At 37.8% G+C, this 18,144-nt stretch overlaps 1 protein-coding gene across 1 annotated transcript in view; it reads left to right on the forward strand.

Annotated features, from left to right (window-relative positions):
- Positions 1-18,144, forward strand: part of LOC120637010 — a 59,317-nt gene that overhangs the window by 23,656 nt on the left and 17,517 nt on the right. The window contains exons 18-23 of the mRNA XM_039908592.1: positions 1,279-1,396; positions 2,415-2,531; positions 13,493-13,624; positions 14,020-14,098; positions 14,976-15,106; positions 17,280-17,437. Coding sequence (XP_039764526.1) covers positions 1,279-1,396; positions 2,415-2,531; positions 13,493-13,624; positions 14,020-14,098; positions 14,976-15,106; positions 17,280-17,437 — 735 coding nt within the window. The remainder of the gene's footprint in view (positions 1-1,278; positions 1,397-2,414; positions 2,532-13,492; positions 13,625-14,019; positions 14,099-14,975; positions 15,107-17,279; positions 17,438-18,144) is intronic.

The following is an 18,144-nucleotide window of genomic DNA, read 5'->3' on the forward strand; positions in this document are numbered from 1 at the left end:
TTTGTCTCATCAAAAGACGAACTTATCAACAATGTATTTCCAGAAATTATTTCTAACTACAAAAATTATGAATGGATGAGTGAGCGAGCAATTTTAGCGGCTAAGAATAAAGATGTAGATGACCTAAACAACATAATTCAAAATAAGATCATTGGAACAATGCATTCATTCAAATCTATTGACTGCGTCACAAATGAAGATGAAGCCACCAACTATCCAATTGAATTTTTAAACTCTTTGGACGTGCCTGGCTTACCACCGCACAATTTACGCCTAAAGGTTGGCTCCGTAGTAATCATGCTTCGAAACATAAACCAACCAAAACTGTGCAACGGTACGCGTTTGGTGGTTAGAAAATTGATGAACAATGTAATTTACGCTACGATAATGATAGGAAAATTCAAAGGTGAGCAAGTTCTCATTCCGAGGATACCGATGATCCCAACCGATATGCCGTTTGAATTTAAAAGACTTCAATTTCCGATACGTCTTGCATTTGCCATGACCATCAACAAATCACAAGGCCAATCCTTAAAAGTTTGTGGTTTAAATCTAGAACATTCATGTTTTTCCCATGGTCAATTATACGTGGCATGTTCACGGGTCGGAAGACCATCTGCGTTGTTTGTTTTTGCGCCTGATAATAAAACAAAAAATGTCGTGTATCACAAGGTACTTAAATGAAGAGCAACCTATGTACTAAAATACAGAAATAATTATGAATGATTGATGTAGAAATTTAATTTTTTTTGTATTTTTTCCAATAAAAAAAAAATCTGCTTATTTATTGACATTAAGGCGGAACAAAGTTCGCCGGGTCAGCTAGTTAATAATAAAGTAAAACTTGTATTTAAAAAAAAAAAAAAAAACATGTTATTTTTGTAAAGTGACATTACACTGTGAAACCAGATCCATGTGATGTGTGCGTACTATAGTCTTGGCTCGCGCGCTGTCGCCGATGCTACGAGTACATTACAGAGTAGTAACAAGTCAAATATTTAATATATTATAATTGGACAAACTATCGGGTTGAAATAAATCCTAAAACAAAAGTTGTTACTTTTTATGCAAACAACGAAAGGCCGAGAGCTTTCTGGTATAATTTATTTAAACAGGGTTAAGCAAATAAAAGGATCTTACAACAATAAATAATTCCAAATAATGCCAAAATAGCATCAACAAGGCTAATAAGACGTAAATTATCGTAGTGTGTCAGATACTAGACTAACTTACATGAGATTGGATCTTCAGAGCTTTAAGGTTATATGAAAATTTCAGAGAGGACTACGATTCATGCCTAGAGAATGTGATTAAGTTCCTAATAAGGAACGACGTGGATCCCATATTAAGGGACCGGTTCAAGGAATACCTACAGCTCTGCTGGTATACTGACAAGGTTGATGATTTCATTAATAACTTGCTTTGTTGTATCACTTAGGTCCAGATAAATAGTCATTGCTTGCTGTTATTGTGTGCTCTCTTCGTGCTGTCATATCAATGATTGTGTACTTTCTGTTGCTTTTGGGAGTATTATTATTGTTTATTTTTTAAAGATTATTTTGTGTTTTTTTTCTTTATTTTGCTCGACTACACTTTATTTAATCGACCCCGGCGGAGTTATCGTTTTAAATATAATGCAAAAGGTTTTTAACAGTTGTGGAAAATATGGGAAATCTATGCTTAGAACGTGCTAAGTCTCTCAAAACTCTGTACGATGGCTAAGTTAAGCGTTGGCTTGGTATTAGGTGACTTTAAAAGCAGATGCTAAAGTACGGGAATGCAATGTTTCGAACAGATGCTAAACACTTCGCCATCGCTTGGCAACGACTATTTGTCTGTGCCTTACATTACTAAAACATATTTTTTTTATATCCTTAGTATTCACATTTCAAAAAATAATATTTATCTTATTATTTCATTTGTCTAAATATTATTAATTAATTATATTATTGGCTATGCGCCTTGTAGGCATTCAAGTTGTATGAATCAGAAAACACTGAAGCCGGAAGAGCGTTCCAAACTTTAGCGGTCCGTATCAGAAACGTAGATGAACGCTTCGTGCGTGTTGCCCGTAAGTCAACCACATAAGGATGCCACCGTTCACGGCATCTCGCTGTTCTGTGGAAGAATGCTAAACTTATATTTAATATGTCATTTTGTTGATGCTAATCAATCAGATTACCAAGCAACGAGAGCGCGCGAAATGTTGGAGCATTTCGAGCATGATTCTTACGTAACGGTTCAAGTGAAAAAAGTGGTAATCTTCCCCTGCAAGTTCGTAACGTTTTGCCAGGCACTCGCACAGCTAACGAGCATTTGCTAAGTGCACCTGGATTGTCAACCTTATTGTTAAAGAATAAGAAGTTGTGTAAGAGACAGGATACATACTTTACAACATACATTAATTCCTACAGGGTTATTCGATGACTAACAAACGCAGATCGATATTCTACGATCTTCCACCTCACGTTTATCAGGATATCGTTGCAAGGCAGAGGAGCAAGTTTATATTGTGTGTGCCTTTTATGAAGGTAATTATTTCACGACGATTTTAGATAATGTCCTAGATCATAATATAATAGAGCTATTATTAGTATTAGTAATACTAATAGACACTGCTTTATATATATCTATATATATAAAAGAAAGTCGTGTTAGTTACTTCACTTATAACTCAAGAACGGCTGAACCGATTTAGCTGAAAATTGGCAGGGAGGTAGTTTAGAGCCAGGAGAAGGACATAGGATACTTTTTATCCCGTTCGACATCATTCCCGTGTGACTTGACATGTAACGTCAGTCACTATAAAACGTGGTATAACAAAAAAGAATCAGACTTGGAATAACAAAATTGACGTATAATGACAGCTATGTAATGACGTATGGATGACTATTTGATATTTGTAAGAAATCAATAATATAACTATTTCTATTAAATAAACTAGCTGACCCGGCGAACTTTGTTCCGCCTTAATGTCAATAAATAAGCAGATTTTTTTTTTATTGGAAAAAATACAAAAAAAATTAAATTTCTACATCAATCATTCATAATTATTTCTGTATTTTAGTACATAGGTTGCTCTTCATTTAAGTACCTTGTGATACACGACATTTTTTGTTTTATTATCAGGCGCAAAAACAAACAACGCAGATGGTCTTCCGACCCGTGAACATGCCACGTATAATTGACCATGGGAAAAACATGAATGTTCTAGATTTAAACCACAAACTTTTAAGGATTGGCCTTGTGATTTGTTGATGGTCATGGCAAATGCAAGACGTATCGGAAATTGAAGTCTTTTAAATTCAAACGGCATATCGGTTGGGATCATCGGTATCCTCGGAATGAGAACTTGCTCACCTTTGAATTTTCCTATCATTATCGTAGCGTAAATTACATTGTTCATCAATTTTCTAACCACCAAACGCGTACCGTTGCACAGTTTTGGTTGGTTTATGTTTCGAAGCATGATTACTACGGAGCCAACCTTTAGGCGTAAATTGTGCGGTGGTAAGCCAGGCACGTCCAAAGAGTTTAAAAATTCAATTGGATAGTTGGTGGCTTCATCTTCATTTGTGACGCAGTCAATAGATTTGAATGAATGCATTGTTCCAATGATCTTATTTTGAATTATGTTGTTTAGGTCATCTACATCTTTATTCTTAGCCGCTAAAATTGCTCGCTCACTCATCCATTCATAATTTTTGTAGTTAGAAATAATTTCTGGAAATACATTGTTGATAAGTTCGTCTTTTGATGAGACAAAATTACAGAAATTATTTGGAAATGATATTAATCCGCTCGATTCATCGACAGGTACTTGACCATTACCGATAGTCAGCAATTGCTCCGAGAAATCTTCAGCAGATGTATCATTAAGCAATGCAACTCTCATGTTTGTTGTCAGTTGCAGTTTCTTCACATGGCGCCATAGATTTGACGATTTGAGGCAAGCGTTTATTTCGTCGGCAGCCGTAGATCTTGGAATTACTGGCAGTATTTGGCGGAAATCACCAGAAAGTAAAATCATTGCTCCTCCAAAACATCTCGAGTCATTGCGTAAATCTTTTAATGTTCGGTTAAGTGCTTCTAATGCACGTTTATGCGCCATTGTGCATTCGTCCCAGATGATGATTTTCGATACCGCTAAAACTTTGGCCATTGCTGAGTGTTTTGCAATATTACACGTTGGTTCTTCAATAGTTTGAAGATTTAACGGTAATTTGAATGCTGAATGAGCCGTACGGCATCCTTCTAACAATGTGGCTGCTATTCCAGAAGAAGCAACTGCAACCGCTATGTTAGATCTCGCCCGAACAGTTGCTAAAACTAATGACATGAGGAATGTCTTGCCAGTTCCACCAGGGGCATCTAGGAAATATAAACCACCATTTTCATCATCGATTGCCTTCATTAAAGTATCATAAACTTTCTTTTGTTGGTAATTCAACAGGGGTACATTCGTTTGAACTACTAAATCTAATTCCTGGTGATCATATTCACGTTCCCGTTCCAATTCTCGATTAAATGCGTCATTCATTTCACGATATGGTGCTGGCATTCCTAACCTGATTAATAAATTACCGCACATGAGGTAACACATATCTTCGATCAAGAGTAAAGCACGATTATGTATCTCCTCATTCATCTCAATATCGTGATTTCTGGAACTGACACGAATTTGATGTAAAATATCTTCTGACATATTATCCTTGTATTTGTGCCACAGGTTACATGGGTTTGATGGAAAACATGTCGAAATTATGATAGCGAATAATGTGCGTATCTGACTTGGAGATGCACAGATAATGGCTTCAGCGATTGTCGTATCCCAATGACTATCGTTTTCTAATAACTTCAATTCTTCACATGCAGCACGATATGTTGGGAATATTACACCATTAACAGTTCGTAGTGACTCAAATGACGTTGGCCCACGCACATTTACCAGCAACAACCGCAAATAGAAACATTCATTATTCTTTGGATGAACTGTATACATACGACCAAGAGCATCAGTAGAACGCACATCTGGATACCCAGGAACCGCATCGCCTTGCTTCCGTCTTTGAAAATTCTTCGATGAAGCATTCCAAGTATAATAACGTGGCATCTCCGAGTAAAGCAAAGTTCGTGCAAACTGATCGCTTTGGCAGATTGCAAAAAAACTGGTCAATGTAGTTGCTGGAGGTGTTTCAGCACGTTGCGTAGCATTCGAAGCCGTGAAATATACTCGTTGACCATTCTCCAGATGCACCGCCAAATGCGTAACAGTAGGATGACGTTCGTGAATGGGAAATGCGAATATACGCCAAATCGCTTCATTACAGTTCACATAACGACCAACTTGATAGCGTGAAATTTCATCGTTGGTATTCGAGGATTGCAATCCAAAAACCGCCATATCACTGCCTTTCGTGACATATTTGCAAATATATTTTATGGACTTAACTGAATTGCAGTATTCAACGTTGCAATGTGTCTTGAACGATTTAGAAATAAGTGGCGAATATGGAACAATCCAACTGTTGTCGACAACGAAATCCATTCTTTTCACTTTCGTTGTGACAGTTCGACCGTTGTCATCTGGTGATCGACGCCGATACAGCGGATAACCATCATTGCCAGTGACAGTCTCCGCCGTTAATTTCCGTGGATATCGTTTAGAGCACTTTCCATCGACCATGCAAGGTGATTGGGGATTGATGGCACCACACGGTCCATGAATCATATTAGTAGTAACAACATCATGTAGGTCTGGATCGACTTCATAATCAGGAATCTCAGCACATATGATATCATCTATTTGGTCAGGCTGAATTCTTTCCACTAACCAAATAAGAATGTGTGCGTGCGGCAGGCCTCGCTTTTGCCATTCGATTGAATACATCCAGCATCGAGTATCTCCAAAGACGCGTTGTTTAACAATAAAGTTCATCAGGGACCGAATTTTTTGCCTGAATATACGTGCTGTGATGTCGTGTCTATCACTTGATGTTTGTCCGGGAAGCAGCAATTGAGTAATTTCTATCCATTTTGGATTACAGGTAAAAGTAATAAAGAGATCGGGCCGACCGTAATGACGAACATATGTCATTGCATCTTGTGCATATTCATGCATATGACGTGGACTACCAATGTATGTCGCCGGCAGAATAGTTAATCGACCAATATTAGCTGCATTTCCTTCAGTATTAACTGCATCACGTAAATGGATGTACTCCTCAGAACGCAGTTTGGCTTGGTTCAACCTAATGAATGTTAAACGTTCCGTTTCTATTTTTACATACATGTCAACGCAATACTGCTGAAACAATCGACGAAACCGCAGCAAATAGTTGTCAGCATTTTGACGAATCATCAAACGATATGCGTAATAATTCATTGAGCTAACTTTCTTTGTAGTTTCTTCACCTGAAATTAAAAATTTGATAATTAACCATTTCAAAGGCAAATTTTAAAGGCAAACAATACAGACATTAACCATTTTTTTAATAAGCATTATTTTAAATCAGTGTCTTTCACAAATAAATGAAATAAATTATGATACTGATACTCACCATTCAATGGATTTTTCATTTTAATATTAAAATAATATACATCTTCTCCTTGCCAAAACATCAGCGGGTATTGCAATGTGTCATATGATCGATGAGTTTCAGATATTTGTTGCAGTTGCCCAGTATCGCGACGTGTAAGCACAATATCGCGTTTTTCCAATTGTTCACCAACAATCAGGATGGCAACTTCGTCTACTGTTGGAGCATTAAATGTCCTTTCGTGTGTTCCAGATGGTCGTTTATCTGCTTTGATAACAACTTTATAGTCATCACTTGGCATGCGCTCTAAAGCACTCTTAAACAACCTGACCAACGCATGATGTTCATGAAGCAGACACTGCAAGTCTTGAAGAATTGCTCGCTTCATTCCTGCATTGATCTCTAGGCGTCGATCAAGTTGTTCTTCCATGTTGCCCATGAAATATATTTGTAAAAATTTATTCTGTGTATCTTCGAAAGGTAGTAATGATCCAATTCGATGATGAATCTGTCCTTGTATCTACAAAATAAAAACCAGACAGTATTAACTGGGTTATAAACACTTTTTTCGGTGGGAGAGTAGAGTTCAGAATTAGCAAATATACTACATAGGTACCAATAGATAAAGTAAGTTATTCTTTAACTACATTCTATATAAGTACAAAAATAAATACCTTAAATGTCGGATTAAATCCCCGTTCTTCGATAATATCTGCCCCAAATGACGTCATCTGGAAACAACCATTGTATTTTTGAGTATTTGCAAGAAAGTGGCGTGATTCTTGTGTTTCGCCACAAAGCAATGAATACAATGGCTCAGGTGGCGGAGTCAACAATGGCAATTTCACTTTACCATTAAGGCAGCATAATCCAGGCGTTTCTCCGGAAAACTTTAATGCACCACAATACTCGCAAACTACGTCCATTTGCCCAATGCAAACGCTAGGATGCAAGCTGTAATCATTGCTGCAATCGTATTGAAACGCTGCTCGATTCAAATCAGCACTTGATAAATATCTTGTTCTGCGTCGCAAATTATCTATTTGTTGACCTCTGTTGTTCGCTCGACGATTCTGCATTGCCAACCGAGCTGTTTCACGGGCTGCTTCACTTTGCTCTCGTGATTGAGAAGCACGAAGTCGAGCCATACTATCGCGGCGCTGTTCACGTGCAATTTCTTGTTCTTCTTCAGTCCTTTCATTTGCAGTATTTCGTATTCTTCTTGCATCACGGCTTTGTCGGGAAAGATTCGATCGTCTTGGTCGCGGCATTATTAATTAAACTTCACTTCACCTAAAAACTTAAATTTTTAACCATACCGAGTTTTATAGTTCACTTCACTGTTTATACGAATGGGCAATTGGGCAATAATGTTAATTATCTATATATATAAAAGAAAGTCGTGTTAGTTACTTCACTTATAACTCAAGAACGGCTGAACCGATTTAGCTGAAAATTGGCAGGGAGGTAGTTTAGAGCCAGGAGAAGGACATAGGATACTTTTTATCCCGTTCGACATCATTCCCGTGTGACTTGACATGTAACGTCAGTCACTATAAAACGTGGTATAACAAAAAAGAATCAGACTTGGAATAACAAAATTGACGTATAATGACAGCTATGTAATGACGTATGGATGACTATTTGATATTTGTAAGAAATCAATAATATAACTATTTCTATTAAATAAATAATTAACATTATTGCCCAATTGCCCATTCGTATAAACAGTGAAGTGAACTATAAAACTCGGTATGGTTAAAAATTTAAGTTTTTAGGTGAAGTGAAGTTTAATTAATAATGCCGCGACCAAGACGATCGAATCTTTCCCGACAAAGCCGTGATGCAAGAAGAATACGAAATACTGCAAATGAAAGGACTGAAGAAGAACAAGAAATTGCACGTGAACAGCGCCGCGATAGTATGGCTCGACTTCGTGCTTCTCAATCACGAGAGCAAAGTGAAGCAGCCCGTGAAACAGCTCGGTTGGCAATGCAGAATCGTCGAGCGAACAACAGAGGTCAACAAATAGATAATTTGCGACGCAGAACAAGATATTTATCAAGTGCTGATTTGAATCGAGCAGCGTTTCAATACGATTGCAGCAATGATTACAGCTTGCATCCTAGCGTTTGCATTGGGCAAATGGACGTAGTTTGCGAGTATTGTGGTGCATTAAAGTTTTCCGGAGAAACGCCTGGATTATGCTGCCTTAATGGTAAAGTGAAATTGCCATTGTTGACTCCGCCACCTGAGCCATTGTATTCATTGCTTTGTGGCGAAACACAAGAATCACGCCACTTTCTTGCAAATACTCAAAAATACAATGGTTGTTTCCAGATGACGTCATTTGGGGCAGATATTATCGAAGAACGGGGATTTAATCCGACATTTAAGGTATTTATTTTTGTACTTATATAGAATGTAGTTAAAGAATAACTTACTTTATCTATTGGTACCTATGTAGTATATTTGCTAATTCTGAACTCTACTCTCCCACCGAAAAAAGTGTTTATAACCCAGTTAATACTGTCTGGTTTTTATTTTGTAGATACAAGGACAGATTCATCATCGAATTGGATCATTACTACCTTTCGAAGATACACAGAATAAATTTTTACAAATATATTTCATGGGCAACATGGAAGAACAACTTGATCGACGCCTAGAGATCAATGCAGGAATGAAGCGAGCAATTCTTCAAGACTTGCAGTGTCTGCTTCATGAACATCATGCGTTGGTCAGGTTGTTTAAGAGTGCTTTAGAGCGCATGCCAAGTGATGACTATAAAGTTGTTATCAAAGCAGATAAACGACCATCTGGAACACACGAAAGGACATTTAATGCTCCAACAGTAGACGAAGTTGCCATCCTGATTGTTGGTGAACAATTGGAAAAACGCGATATTGTGCTTACACGTCGCGATACTGGGCAACTGCAACAAATATCTGAAACTCATCGATCATATGACACATTGCAATACCCGCTGATGTTTTGGCAAGGAGAAGATGGATATTATTTTAATATTAAAATGAAAAATCCATTGAATGGTGAGTATCAGTATCATAATTTATTTCATTTATTTGTGAAAGACACTGATTTAAAATAATGCTTATTAAAAAAATGGTTAATGTCTGTATTGTTTGCCTTTAAAATTTGCCTTTGAAATGGTTAATTATCAAATTTTTAATTTCAGGTGAAGAAACTACAAAGAAAGTTAGCTCAATGAATTATTACGCATATCGTTTGATGATTCGTCAAAATGCTGACAACTATTTGCTGCGGTTTCGTCGATTGTTTCAGCAGTATTGCGTTGACATGTATGTAAAAATAGAAACGGAACGTTTAACATTCATTAGGTTGAACCAAGCCAAACTGCGTTCTGAGGAGTACATCCATTTACGTGATGCAGTTAATACTGAAGGAAATGCAGCTAATATTGGTCGATTAACTATTCTGCCGGCGACATACATTGGTAGTCCACGTCATATGCATGAATATGCACAAGATGCAATGACATATGTTCGTCATTACGGTCGGCCCGATCTCTTTATTACTTTTACCTGTAATCCAAAATGGATAGAAATTACTCAATTGCTGCTTCCCGGACAAACATCAAGTGATAGACACGACATCACAGCACGTATATTCAGGCAAAAAATTCGGTCCCTGATGAACTTTATTGTTAAACAACGCGTCTTTGGAGATACTCGATGCTGGATGTATTCAATCGAATGGCAAAAGCGAGGCCTGCCGCACGCACACATTCTTATTTGGTTAGTGGAAAGAATTCAGCCTGACCAAATAGATGATATCATATGTGCTGAGATTCCTGATTATGAAGTCGATCCAGACCTACATGATGTTGTTACTACTAATATGATTCATGGACCGTGTGGTGCCATCAATCCCCAATCACCTTGCATGGTCGATGGAAAGTGCTCTAAACGATATCCACGGAAATTAACGGCGGAGACTGTCACTGGCAATGATGGTTATCCGCTGTATCGGCGTCGATCACCAGATGACAACGGTCGAACTGTCACAACGAAAGTGAAAAGAATGGATTTCGTTGTCGACAACAGTTGGATTGTTCCATATTCGCCACTTATTTCTAAATCGTTCAAGACACATTGCAACGTTGAATACTGCAATTCAGTTAAGTCCATAAAATATATTTGCAAATATGTCACGAAAGGCAGTGATATGGCGGTTTTTGGATTGCAATCCTCGAATACCAACGATGAAATTTCACGCTATCAAGTTGGTCGTTATGTGAACTGTAATGAAGCGATTTGGCGTATATTCGCATTTCCCATTCACGAACGTCATCCTACTGTTACGCATTTGGCGGTGCATCTGGAGAATGGTCAACGAGTATATTTCACGGCTTCGAATGCTACGCAACGTGCTGAAACACCTCCAGCAACTACATTGACCAGTTTTTTTGCAATCTGCCAAAGCGATCAGTTTGCACGAACTTTGCTTTACTCGGAGATGCCACGTTATTATACTTGGAATGCTTCATCGAAGAATTTTCAAAGACGGAAGCAAGGCGATGCGGTTCCTGGGTATCCAGATGTGCGTTCTACTGATGCTCTTGGTCGTATGTATACAGTTCATCCAAAGAATAATGAATGTTTCTATTTGCGGTTGTTGCTGGTAAATGTGCGTGGGCCAACGTCATTTGAGTCACTACGAACTGTTAATGGTGTAATATTCCCAACATATCGTGCTGCATGTGAAGAATTGAAGTTATTAGAAAACGATAGTCATTGGGATACGACAATCGCTGAAGCCATTATCTGTGCATCTCCAAGTCAGATACGCACATTATTCGCTATCATAATTTCGACATGTTTTCCATCAAACCCATGTAACCTGTGGCACAAATACAAGGATAATATGTCAGAAGATATTTTACATCAAATTCGTGTCAGTTCCAGAAATCACGATATTGAGATGAATGAGGAGATACATAATCGTGCTTTACTCTTGATCGAAGATATGTGTTACCTCATGTGCGGTAATTTATTAATCAGGTTAGGAATGCCAGCACCATATCGTGAAATGAATGACGCATTTAATCGAGAATTGGAACGGGAACGTGAATATGATCACCAGGAATTAGATTTAGTAGTTCAAACGAATGTACCCCTGTTGAATTACCAACAAAAGAAAGTTTATGATACTTTAATGAAGGCAATCGATGATGAAAATGGTGGTTTATATTTCCTAGATGCCCCTGGTGGAACTGGCAAGACATTCCTCATGTCATTAGTTTTAGCAACTGTTCGGGCGAGATCTAACATAGCGGTTGCAGTTGCTTCTTCTGGAATAGCAGCCACATTGTTAGAAGGATGCCGTACGGCTCATTCAGCATTCAAATTACCGTTAAATCTTCAAACTATTGAAGAACCAACGTGTAATATTGCAAAACACTCAGCAATGGCCAAAGTTTTAGCGGTATCGAAAATCATCATCTGGGACGAATGCACAATGGCGCATAAACGTGCATTAGAAGCACTTAACCGAACATTAAAAGATTTACGCAATGACTCGAGATGTTTTGGAGGAGCAATGATTTTACTTTCTGGTGATTTCCGCCAAATACTGCCAGTAATTCCAAGATCTACGGCTGCCGACGAAATAAACGCTTGCCTCAAATCGTCAAATCTATGGCGCCATGTGAAGAAACTGCAACTGACAACAAACATGAGAGTTGCATTGCTTAATGATACATCTGCTGAAGATTTCTCGGAGCAATTGCTGACTATCGGTAATGGTCAAGTACCTGTCGATGAATCGAGCGGATTAATATCATTTCCAAATAATTTCTGTAATTTTGTCTCATCAAAAGACGAACTTATCAACAATGTATTTCCAGAAATTATTTCTAACTACAAAAATTATGAATGGATGAGTGAGCGAGCAATTTTAGCGGCTAAGAATAAAGATGTAGATGACCTAAACAACATAATTCAAAATAAGATCATTGGAACAATGCATTCATTCAAATCTATTGACTGCGTCACAAATGAAGATGAAGCCACCAACTATCCAATTGAATTTTTAAACTCTTTGGACGTGCCTGGCTTACCACCGCACAATTTACGCCTAAAGGTTGGCTCCGTAGTAATCATGCTTCGAAACATAAACCAACCAAAACTGTGCAACGGTACGCGTTTGGTGGTTAGAAAATTGATGAACAATGTAATTTACGCTACGATAATGATAGGAAAATTCAAAGGTGAGCAAGTTCTCATTCCGAGGATACCGATGATCCCAACCGATATGCCGTTTGAATTTAAAAGACTTCAATTTCCGATACGTCTTGCATTTGCCATGACCATCAACAAATCACAAGGCCAATCCTTAAAAGTTTGTGGTTTAAATCTAGAACATTCATGTTTTTCCCATGGTCAATTATACGTGGCATGTTCACGGGTCGGAAGACCATCTGCGTTGTTTGTTTTTGCGCCTGATAATAAAACAAAAAATGTCGTGTATCACAAGGTACTTAAATGAAGAGCAACCTATGTACTAAAATACAGAAATAATTATGAATGATTGATGTAGAAATTTAATTTTTTTTGTATTTTTTCCAATAAAAAAAAAATCTGCTTATTTATTGACATTAAGGCGGAACAAAGTTCGCCGGGTCAGCTAGTATATATATATATAAATATAAAGCAGTGTCTATTAGTATTAGTATATATATATATAAATATAAATAATAATTATGATTGCAGATAGCTATACTATACACCCAGATACTAAAAAAACATTCATGTTCATGATACAAAAAATTCCATTTGTGGGAAACGATCCCTTAGGCTCAGAAATCAGAGTCGCTGCCCACTGCGCCAATCGGCCATTTAATGCAGCACTAATCTTTCTGCTGGATAAAATGACGATTTCTATATCATGGATATTTTTATTTAATGTTTTAGTTACTTCATAAGGAGGACTTGAAGAATATATCGTCAAAAGCTATACTATTCTGTACATCACCCAACGAGATTTTACTGAACACGGGCGATATGTGCAACGAAATATATATAATAAAGCGAGGGATATGTGAGGTTAGAGATAATTATGGCTTCATTTGATAATATTGGGCCTTTGAGATTCTGTGGACAAAGCTAACAAATTATTTATAAAAATAAACGGTTTTAGTAGATACAGCATCGATCTAGAGACACTAGGAGAGATTTTAATTAGCACCGATTTTTTTCGATACAGAAAAAATTCACAATAATCTACATATGTTTGACGTCAGTTTTAACATGATGTGATTCTGATCAAGTAATGGTCCAACCCAAATCATCGTTTGAAATGTTGCTACAGTTAATAAGATTACTTGACGTTTATCAAATAAATACTATATACTCCGATGACGACCATAGTTTATTATTAAATACTGTATGTTAATAATAAATCTATGGTCGTGCGATGTGGCTAATTTCCATTTTTCCAGATCTTAAGTCCAGAGACAAAAGACGTGGTGGGAGAATTGAGTGTAAGAAGTCATTTTGGAGTACTCGAGTGTCTTTTACGTAAATATAAACTGCTGGAATTCTTAATACTCCGAATTATGACTGTTTGTGTAGATTTTAGTGAAACATAACTGTTATTAGATCGAAGAGTTTCAACCATTATTAATTCAATTACTACTTTTAATCCTTAACGCTTTCTAAAACATTGTTTTCCTTTTTATCTTCGAATCGCATGCTTAATTTCATTATTTATTATAAACTAAGAAGCTTTTGCCTGACGCGCGCACAAGCGAATACACAAACAGACAAAAATTTCTAAAATACCTTGTTGCATTCAATTTCTTATTTCTAACGACTCCCCGTTAGCATTTTGCAAAAATCTTAAATGTACAAAATAAATAAATAAAGATACTACGACAATACACACGTTGCCATCTAGCCCCAAAGTAAGCGTAGTTTGTGGTACTAAGATGACTACTGATTATTTTTTTATGATATAATCTACAAAAATACTTATTATATACAGATAAACCCAGACACTGAAAAATATTCATGTTCATCACACAAACATTGAAAATAGATTATGGGTACTAAGATAAGTAACTGATGAATGAAGTTTATGAATAAATCCGACAAATTGTATACTTTGTGTAAATGTTTTTTTTTTACATTAATTCTGTATTTTTATGTTGTGTACAATAAAAGTGTATTCAATCATTCATTCATTCAATAACATATATTATGACTTATACCGATACACCCAGACACTGAACATGAAAATCATTAATGTTCATAACACAAACATTTTCTAATTGCGGGAATCGAACCCACAGCCTTGGACTCAGAAAGCAGGGTCACTGCACACTGCACCAATCGGCTGTTGTATTGAATGTAGGTGTAGATTTCTTTTATATAATTTTTACTAAAAAATTCCAAGGCATTCCGACATTCTTCACGGTGCGCGCCGTGACTCACGTGGAGGTATTCACTATATCGAGAAAACATTTGGTGAATGCTATCAATATACCGCAAATAACCGAGGCGCTCGACTTCTGTAAGGAGCTACCGGTGAGATCCGCCAATGAAATCCCATTGTATTACAAGCCTTATTTATTGAATGTATTCAAATTCAAATTTCATTTATTTCAAGTAGGCCTCTTTTTTTTTTTTTTTGTTGACGGGGGGGAAATCTCCTGATTACGAGATACCCGAATTGTAAATAATTGGGTTATGTGGGATTTCTACCCACTAAAACCCCCTCGGTTGCCGGCCTCAGCACATGAAGGGAGGCTCCGGGATCTCCTAAGAACGCACCGGTGCCTCCCGTGTACGACGCCTTTTTGGGCACGTCCCGGGAAGAACACTTCCACACTTTCCCAATTTTTTTTTTTTTTTTTTATTTTTTCCACAAATTCCCTTCGCCTGGGACAATTAAGTGCGCGGATCTAGCTTGTTGCTATCGTGACCTCGGCGCTTTCTTCTCCGGGCAGGATTAGCTCTCTCTAGATCCCGCTCTGCAGCCTCCTTTTTCAACGTAACGGTTTCACAGAAGGAGGCCGCTGCCTTCCAAGCTCTATCTTTCGCCAGCATAGCCGCTATGACGGCTGGTGGAGAGAGGTCACCCCCGACATTGTTGATCATCACACGGCGCTCGGATTCCCAGGCAGGGCAATCTTCGAGTGTGTGTTGTGCGGTGTCTTGGTCCCCTCCACAATGGTGGCATCGAGGTGTCACCTCGCGACCGATCCTAAATAAGTATTCACCGAAACACCCATGCCCGGTGAGCACCTGTGTTAGCCTGAAGGTTATATTACCACGTTTGCGTGCGAGCCAGGCTTCAAGATTTGGTAGAATTGCACCGACAGCACGTTGACGTGCGTTTCTTTCTTCTTCTAGTCGCAGCCGCCATTCAATTAAAGCTTGTCGGTGCGCTCGTTTCCTCAGACCTTCAGGCTGTAGTCCTTCCCTATCACTGGCGCATATAGTTCGGGTCTCAGCATACACTCAAGTAGGCCTAATTAATAAGCTTTTGAAACGTCAAGTCAGTCTGTTTGTAGTGACTCTTCCACCGGTTCGGATGGCAGATTCCACTGAAAAGAGCCGGCAAGAAACGCAGCAGATTGCTCTTTTCCAACATCATTTTAAAGTTTAACAATCTGTAGAATTTTCTGTTTTGTGAGAGATGAGAGCGGAGTGGCCTGCTTCCAAGCAAGGCTGTCGTAATGGACTTCATCAATCGTGTAGTAACCACGATTTGTTAAATGCGTTTAAATATAATATTGTTTGTAGTTAATGTAATACATGCGTGGATATTTGTTGTGTATGCCTACTTTCTCCTCGAAGTCCTGCTACCACTATGCAAAACAACCAGGTCGATCTCTTGCTTTGTTAAGAATTGTATGTATTAAAAATTCAAAAAAACCCCGACTTTACATTATTTAATAGTGTAGGTATAGATTTCAAAAACAAATGAAATTCGAAATTTTGTGGTGGCGGCCATCTTGAAATTTATCATAGTCGGTATTTTATTAGTAAAGCCCTTTCATTTGATAACCATATTGAGAGGGTTATGAAAAAACGTGTAAACCGCCATTTTGTGGCGGCGGCCATCTTGGACATAAACAAATTTATCCCACGAAAACACACTTTATAGGGTTAAAAAGTACTATGTGCTATTTCGGATTTAATTTTAAATATCTTTGCTAACATTCATCTTTGCTTAATGGCATTCTTTCTGCCGTGGCATGATTGAGTAGGTAACCAACATCCAGCCAACCTGACTGCCGAGCCTGCCTTCATCCGAGTTTTTTTGGTTTTTGTTTGAGTTGTTTTTGTGGAAACTTCATTGGTTTATGTGATATAAAAATACGGCATTACTTTTATCTGTAATAGAACTGTTTGTTTCCCTTGAAAAGCTAAGAAATAAATAAGTAAATAAAAAATCTCTAATTACAGCCTACTTAACTCATTATTAACTCAAACATTTAACTCTTTACCTTTAATTATTCTCTTCTTCAATCTTGACACTAGAGTCCTCTTCTGTCCCTTCCATTTCCGCCATTTTTATATGATTTTTATAACCTTCCTCTTTGGAGTTCCTGTCATTTTGAATTCCCACTCCAACTTATATCGATCACAGATTATCAATAATTTTGCCCAGTCTGAATTAGGATCTCTTTAATTTTAATTAACTTTCAGGCAAGGGAAGTTTAGCTATAATATTTATACTTTTTTTCTCAAGCAATACGCACGTCTCCAAATACGAAGGGCGCCTTTCATGACGCACCAGCCTCCGAAGCGCACGCCAAATATGGAGAAATTCCGCTACCCGAGGAAGTATGAACAGGACAATGCTTTCTTGGAGCCATTTTATAGACTGGGAATATTTTCCGTGTTAAGGTAAGGCCGTCTTTTCAACGGGTAGACGTTCTATATACGAGCTGGTAGCTAATAGCTAGACCTATGTCTTTTGAAGAGGTCTCCATCTGTCATGTGCGTACCCCTACCAGGTTAGCCCGCTACAATCTTGGACTGTATCATCACTTAACATCAGTATGGCAAGCAAAGGCAGGAGCAAAAATAATAATCCCTGATTATATCCCCAGACGAGGGATAAAATGAACGCATGGCAACAGGGAGTTGGAGAAGTTCACCCCCATTTAATATTACAAGTTTGATGAAACTGGGGGAAAAGATTTATATTTTTTTCTATATTTATTTATTGATTAAGAGCACTAACAATATAAATATTACACGTTATTAAATATATAAAACACACAATAAAATACTCTGTATACACAAGTACAATTTGACAAAAAATATAACACTACAAGTTAGCCCTTGACTGCAAATTCACCTCTCATCTGGTAAGTAATCATGCAGTCTAAGATGGTAGCGGGCTAACCTGTTAGGGAGTATGGCAGTCATACTCCTAATAACTTTCTACGTGACATCGCAAAGGCACACTTAGCTTAGCGGCACGCCTTTGGTGGTAAGCTTGCCACGGCCAAAGCCTCCCATGCCAGACCAGACCAGATAAATTCCCAAACTGTCACTTACTTAAATTCACAGCGCTCACCGTTGCACCAGATAGGTCGTCAAAACCT

This window comes from Pararge aegeria, chromosome 3 (genome assembly GCF_905163445.1).
Source record: "Pararge aegeria chromosome 3, ilParAegt1.1, whole genome shotgun sequence".
Classification (NCBI taxonomy): Eukaryota; Metazoa; Arthropoda; class Insecta; order Lepidoptera; family Nymphalidae; genus Pararge; species Pararge aegeria.